The sequence below is a fragment of the Drosophila simulans genome, chromosome X (genome assembly GCF_016746395.2).
Source record: "Drosophila simulans strain w501 chromosome X, Prin_Dsim_3.1, whole genome shotgun sequence".
In the NCBI taxonomy this organism is placed as follows: domain Eukaryota; kingdom Metazoa; phylum Arthropoda; class Insecta; order Diptera; family Drosophilidae; genus Drosophila; species Drosophila simulans.
Window position 1 is genome coordinate 17,679,389 of NC_052525.2, and position 6,268 is coordinate 17,685,656.

Consider the following 6,268-nt stretch of genomic DNA (forward strand, 5'->3'; position numbering starts at 1 on the left):
GAATGTGCAGTTTTATTTCATGCCTCTATCGCAAAAGTGTCTTTAGTTGTTTTGGGACTAAATACTATATAATTAACCCATAATAATCGTTTGCTTTTTCATCCCATTTGAAATGGTGAGTTTAGGAACTTTTGTGGATATTTCCCATGACGACTACCAGGGCCTCCATAGATTTGGCTGGGATTTGGATGTGGAGGCCATAAGCTGATCCAATTCTTCCACAAATTCGGAATTCGCCTGATAACCGTTGTGTTGCAGAAATTGGGACACTTCCAGGATGCATTCTCGAAAGCCACTCCAATAGCAATCGATTGGGCTCTGATATTGTCTGGATGTAGGCGTGGCCACAGGACAGTTTTTCTTGCTCAAGTGGTGAACAGCCAGTTCCAGGACGTCTGCCATATCCATTTTGTCCATGGTCTCGGCGTCCTGAATCCAAACATTTCAAACACATTATACCAATTTTTGAGATGAGTAAGCAGTGCAGCACAGGAGACCAGGGGTCAGAGGTCAATGCGCGGCCACTCACCAGATGGGACACCTCCAGAAGCAGCTCCTTTATATACTCCAGGCAGCGGTTGATGCGGGACCGCCGCTTCTTCTCTATCATTGGCTTAAACACATCGCGATACTGATGAGATCGTGACTTGGAATTCGTCTTTGCTCCAAGATGGGACTCCTGCTCATCGGGACTTGCCATCATAAGCCTGGCCCAGCTCCACCTCCGGATCTTAAGCGACTGAATGGCCCAACGAATTGGAGCAGCAGCGACAGCTAAGATGCACCCTAAGTAGCGGGGCTCAGGGCATATTAGTTTCATGGAAACAAGGGCTCCCTGGTTTACACTTCCTTTGCAAAATTTGCATCTTACGTATTTCACATTTGCTTTGGTCTTACGTACTAAATACTGCGAGGTATTGTTGAGTCGCAATTCATTTTTTTACTTACCTTGCATTGACCATCTCCGATTTCTGACAGCTTACGCAACCAAAGCAGCGACGTCGACTGCAGACGATGCGTGTCCCATTGAGGAAAAAGAGCTGATGGCAAAAATTGTCGCCGGCCTATGGACACCTACTTGGGGTTCCTACGAATCGGAAAAGTAAACGTTGCTATTACTTGGATACTCGGGTGGTTGAGGGGAACGCGAAATTGGGGAGTTCCAAATAATTCACCGAAAACCAGATGACACCAGAGATTTTGGACCATAGAATCCCAGTATGCCTATATTTCAATCAAAAATGGATTTGCACTTTAAGAAATGATTTGAGAATGTGTACGCATAATATTTATATTATTTATTTATATAACATTTCAGTTGGATAATTGGTTTTCGGTACAAGTTTAATGCTCTTGTATAAATTTATAAATTTATATTCTGTGGTGTTGATAAATCCATTCTTTATGCTATTCAAGAAGTATAAACTTCACGTTCTAAAATATTTTTTCCCGTGCACTCGACTATTATACAACTTGAGTTGGTGGCAAAGCCGTTGAGAATCTGTTTATGGAGGCTTCTGTTTATTTGGTTTTCTGCGATGGCTTCCGCGCCAGCTGAAGTATCTGATTTGCTGCCTTGTTTTTGTTGATCTTTCTGCGAAGGGACTTGGGCTTTTCAAATGGCCTTTTTGAGATTGCGGCGAGGCTGCGTTTCCCACGCTCGATCCCCACTTACCGCCATTGGTGCACGCGATTGCGGCAAGCTGCTGAGGCAAGCTATTAAACGCCACACATGACACTGGCCCGGGGGGCGGTACCGGTGGGCGTGGCAGGGGAGTCGACACATGTTGTGTGCCAGAGAACTTTGCTCCGATCCCCAGATCATCAAATAGTTGTCGCTGTCTGCTCGTGCGCAAATTGCAATGCTTTGCAATACCCTTACTGCAGGGTATTTGAGCTTGGACTTCAAATGAGAGGGTATACCATAGTTTATACTCTCTATCTCTGTTGTAAAGTCAATTTTATAATACAGTGGGTAGTTAAGGAGGTATAACTTACATAAAAGTTTACAAAATTGCAATAATTTATGCAAAATATTTATTTTATTCAATGAACGAATGAATCTATTTAATTTACCTTATAAGACTGTAAAACATTTTTAACGATTTATCCTAGAGGTATGATTGCTTTTAAGATTTCCCCTCAAGTAGGTGAGCTATTATGCTAAGCGTTCTATGACTTGGATATAAGATCTTGTTTTGATCCCCACTGATCTTTGAGATCTCGGGGATTACTTACACGTTTCTGGGCAGGCACAAGTGGGCCGAGGCAGTGTAGATTCATCACGTTTTCACTCAACACACGCAGCTCATTAACAGCCCCGCTGACAACTTGTCAGGGCTTCCCCCTCGTGGATCCCCCTGCTCCGCAGCCCCCATTCCCCGCCCATTCCAAAACTTCCCGCCGGGAGCGTGGGAAATTATGCGTGTTGGTGGGACGTCGGGCGGTGAAAATTGGCGCGCTCTTCGGGGGGCCGCACCGCGTGGCATTGACAACTCTTCCACATTTCGCGCCCAACGATGCGTTGGCATCAGTGGGTCACAGGGATTACGGCTGGCTGGGATTCCAGAGCCAGATCTTCCAAAGCCAAAACTTTCAGCTTTCGAAGACCTCAAGCGATAGGAGAGTGGCGGAAGTCCAGAAATAGACGCATCGCACATAAATTATGGATCGTATCGAGTATCGATTAGCCCGGGACAAGCCAAGCGATAGGGAGACATATTTTTATTACCCTCTCAGGGACCTGCACTTGTTGGCTTCGCTTCTACGAAAGATCCCTCTACCATGTCACGTATGTATGTAGGCTCCCCCAACCGAACCGAGTTGTGGGAAATGTTTTCCCAGGCCAACAGCTAATTGTCACTCCAAGGGTTGTCCCCGCGGCCCAGACGACAGATAAGCGGGCAAGTGAAGCCCAGCGATCTGAGAGTCAAGTGAAGGGCTTCAATTTCTTTCCCGAGTGGAACTGGGATATCGAAATTACATTTGTAACAGACGTTTTAGTCCGCAATCCTCGGCTAATGGGACTTACGAACATATATTCTCATCTGAAATTCAAGAACATGCGCACTTAAGGAGGAGCAGGGAAGTCGCACACGCGCAAGTCAGGCGCTCAAAAAGGGATCTTCGGAGGCACAGTGGTCAGAAAACAGTGAGTATCGGATGTGATTATTAAGGTGAAAATGTATAAAATAATATTTAGCTCTAACATGTATCTGCGTTTATATTATCTACAAATTAGTTAAGAGATCATATAAAACTAATATTAATTTACATACATCTTACAAATATATCATAATTTTAGTAAAATTATTTGGTTACACAAAGTAACTGTATCATAAACTCTTGTTTTGGTTCCTAAACAGATGTGGCCCACTGTGAACTGTTATCAGTGCGACAATCAGGCATTGCTTTCCCCCATCGGCGGATTCTAATTCCGTGGACGATGGGCCGAAACGCCTATAAAGTCGCTCATTAAAAATGTTTCAATTATGGCCCATCTTGCATCTTGCACCGATGTGGATGGGGTTGTCGGCAATGATTTACATTATAAAAATCCCCGTTATCTGAGCATTTTGTACGCTCCACTCCCTCTTCCCCCCTCCACAAAAACCAGATATGTATATTTCCCGAGATATTCCCAAGCGTCCAAAAATAGACGCAAATTGTAACGCACTTGAAGTGCACTCTGAAACATCTTGAAGTCCAAATAAAATAGCAGAGAGACCCACAATAATATACGTTGATATATATACATATATGTGTATGTATGTACATGAAGGGCCAGGCGCAGGAACGTTAGGCATGCGGTGGTTCGAGTACCGGGGTGCGAGCGAGAGCGCTGCGCTGCCAGAGGGAGAGGAAGCGAGTGGGTTGCATTGCACACACAACATGTGAATGCAGAGTTCAAGTGCATGCCGTGACACAGACACACACACACAAATGAGTCGCCGCTGCAAAGTGTTTTTTCCCAGGCGCTATTTATAACATGCATCCCGTCGCCGATCCGATCCGATCCGATCCAATCCAATCCGATCGGATCCCATCTTGCGGCACTACGATTATGACGCTCGACACGATGATGCATTCACAGAGTTTCCCGATCGCAGAGTACCCTGTACTCGAGTTATTTCTAGATGCAGTATTATTAATTAGAAATTTTTAACGTTTTTAATTTATATTTAATAATAAATAAATTTATTTATTATAAATAAAATAATAATTAAATAAATAATAAATACTTTACAAAAGAACCTATGACACCAATATTGAAGTTCCAAAAAATGTAGAACATTTTTAGGTATATAATCGAATTATTTAATTTCCAATTATATTCAAAATATATTCAAAAGTATCAAAAGTATCAGGGGTATAGTACTACCCCTGCTACCCTGTCAATCCGCAAACAGGCGCCGAAACATGCGGTTTCTCGCAGCAAACTGCCACGGGAAAAATTCGGTTCGAGATTTGGGAATGGATGTATGACGGAGCAGAAGGAGCAGGACCCGGATTTTGGATTTCGGAATGGATATGGAAATGGGACTTTGACTGCGCGACGGCCACATGCGCCGCTGGTGATGCCGCTGGATGTTGCATGTGGCAGCGGTCGGTGCAGCAGCGAAAGTGTTGCAGCTGTGTGAGAGGGTCTATTTTTGGGGCGATTGTGCGGCGCTGGTGCTGCCACATGTGTTCTGTGTTGGGCTGCTAAAAGGCATTGTAATGAGAGCAGAAAATAGAATCGACTCCACTTGAGCAATGTCCCATAAAGCGGGAGTTTCGAGTTTGGCGCGCAATGTGCCGCACCAGCAAACGAACAATCCAAAAACACAACCAGCAACACATGGGCCCACGAGTTATGTTTTATTTTTAATCCTACAAAGAGTCGATCTCCAAAACAAACCCGCAGAGAGCACATATAAAGACGTGGTGGACGAGTGGTTCGAAACAGTCTTCCGCCGCAGCTCGACGCGTTCGCATATCGGGAATATATAGATCGGAGATATAGCAGGACCCACAGCAGAGCAGAGCCACCAACCTCGATGGGCGTCATCTACAAGATACTGAAGCAGCAACGCAGCATGGATCTCAGCCTGAGCTCGGCCACCAGGTGCAAGGTGCAGGCGGCCATCAAACAGCGCCAGCAGCAGCGCCGCCTGGAGGATCACATGGTGGAGGAGCGGGATCGGGATCGGGAGCGGGAGCGGGACCAGGAGCCGGATCAGGATCAGAACCAGGTCCAGAATCACATCGACAAGGATAAGGAGGAGCTGGCCGAGCAGCAATTGCAGCAGCTGTGCAGATTTCTAGCCGAGAATGCGGCGCGAAAAAAGGTGAGTGCCGCGAATTCAATCAATAATGATCATTGTGGATCGTATTAAACAAAAAGATTACATAAATTAAACAGTATAGGCTTGTTTAAAACTTTGCGAATTATGTTCTTTTCCATATTCAAATATATATTTTACTTCAATTGAAGAGGTTCCAATTTATTACAATTTTTTTAAACCAAAAAAAAAACATTAAGCTATATCACACATATAAACAAATCACAATTTCAATTGAAAAGCATTTTTATAAAAAATTAAACAAAAGCATAGTCGAAATTATTAGGATAGAGTATAAAGCTTATTAGGATAAGTAAGAAAAACGTATTATCTAATTGAACTCTTTTCCAAAATTTCGCCATCAGCGTCAGCGTTTCAAGCTGCAGCAGTACCAATGCAATCTGGCCGTTGATCAGGATAACGATCAGGAGCAGATGCCGGAGAAGCAGCACTTCGCAGCGCCGCCGCACGAGATGGACCTGGAGTTCATAGAGCAGCTGCAGCAATCCTCGCCCGCCAAATCCAACGGAGGAACTGGGCAGGCGCCACGTGATAGCATCCTGCTGAAGATTCGCCACCAGATCTTCGAGAGAAAGCGACAGAGGCAGCGCCAGTTGGCGGAGCTTGTGCAGCAGCGAATGGTGGTGTGGCGACCTTGGTAGCGGGATTCCCAAGGATAAAGTGCGAGAGGGAGATACCTAGAAAGTTAGAGAGAGAGAGAGAGAAATCCGGGAACTGAGACTAGTCTAAGGGTTAGCTTTAAGGACGCATTCGGTATTATTCCTGCTGCTGTGTGATGATCGCGCTGCTCTTCCATTTTCCCACGCCTCTGCAAACCGACTTTATTTTTTTTCCTGTTAATAATAGTTATGTAATAAAGATTTTTTTGGAAATATTACTCCCACTTCTGTTTTCCATTCAACCCCAGCGATTCGAAATGAAAG

The 6,268-nt window shown here is 44.7% G+C and overlaps 2 protein-coding genes across 2 annotated transcripts; one reads left to right on the plus strand and one right to left on the minus strand.

The window, feature by feature from the left end:
• Positions 1 to 3: 3 nt before the first annotated feature.
• On the minus strand, positions 4 to 769 carry LOC6739850 (enhancer of split mgamma protein). The gene is made up of 2 exons (XM_002076708.4): positions 530 to 769; positions 4 to 429 (listed from the first exon to the last, which is right to left on the minus strand). The coding sequence occupies exons 1-2, from the start codon at positions 701 to 703 to the stop codon at positions 154 to 156; spliced, it is 450 nt and encodes a 149-aa protein (XP_002076744.3). The 5' UTR covers positions 704 to 769; the 3' UTR covers positions 4 to 153.
• Positions 770 to 4,448: 3,679 nt separating this feature from the next.
• Positions 4,449 to 6,222, plus strand: LOC6739852 (zinc finger CCCH domain-containing protein 13). The gene is made up of 2 exons (XM_039297972.2): positions 4,449 to 5,330; positions 5,690 to 6,222. Exons 1-2 carry the CDS (start codon positions 5,040 to 5,042, stop codon positions 5,984 to 5,986), a joined length of 588 nt encoding a protein of 195 aa, XP_039153906.1. The 5' UTR covers positions 4,449 to 5,039; the 3' UTR covers positions 5,987 to 6,222.
• The last annotated feature ends 46 nt before the right edge of the window (positions 6,223 to 6,268 follow it).

Coding starts and splice junctions, on each gene's coding strand:
- LOC6739850 (XM_002076708.4), bottom strand. CDS start 703: ATGATGGCAAGTCCCGATGAGCAGGAGTCCCATCTTGGAGCAAAGACG. Junction 430..529: donor TTCTGGAGGTGTCCCATCTG/GTGAGTGGCCGC, acceptor GTTTGGATTCAG/GACGCCGAGACCATGGACAA.
- LOC6739852 (XM_039297972.2), top strand. CDS start 5,040: ATGGGCGTCATCTACAAGATACTGAAGCAGCAACGCAGCATGGATCTC. Junction 5,331..5,689: donor AGAATGCGGCGCGAAAAAAG/GTGAGTGCCGCG, acceptor TTTCGCCATCAG/CGTCAGCGTTTCAAGCTGCA.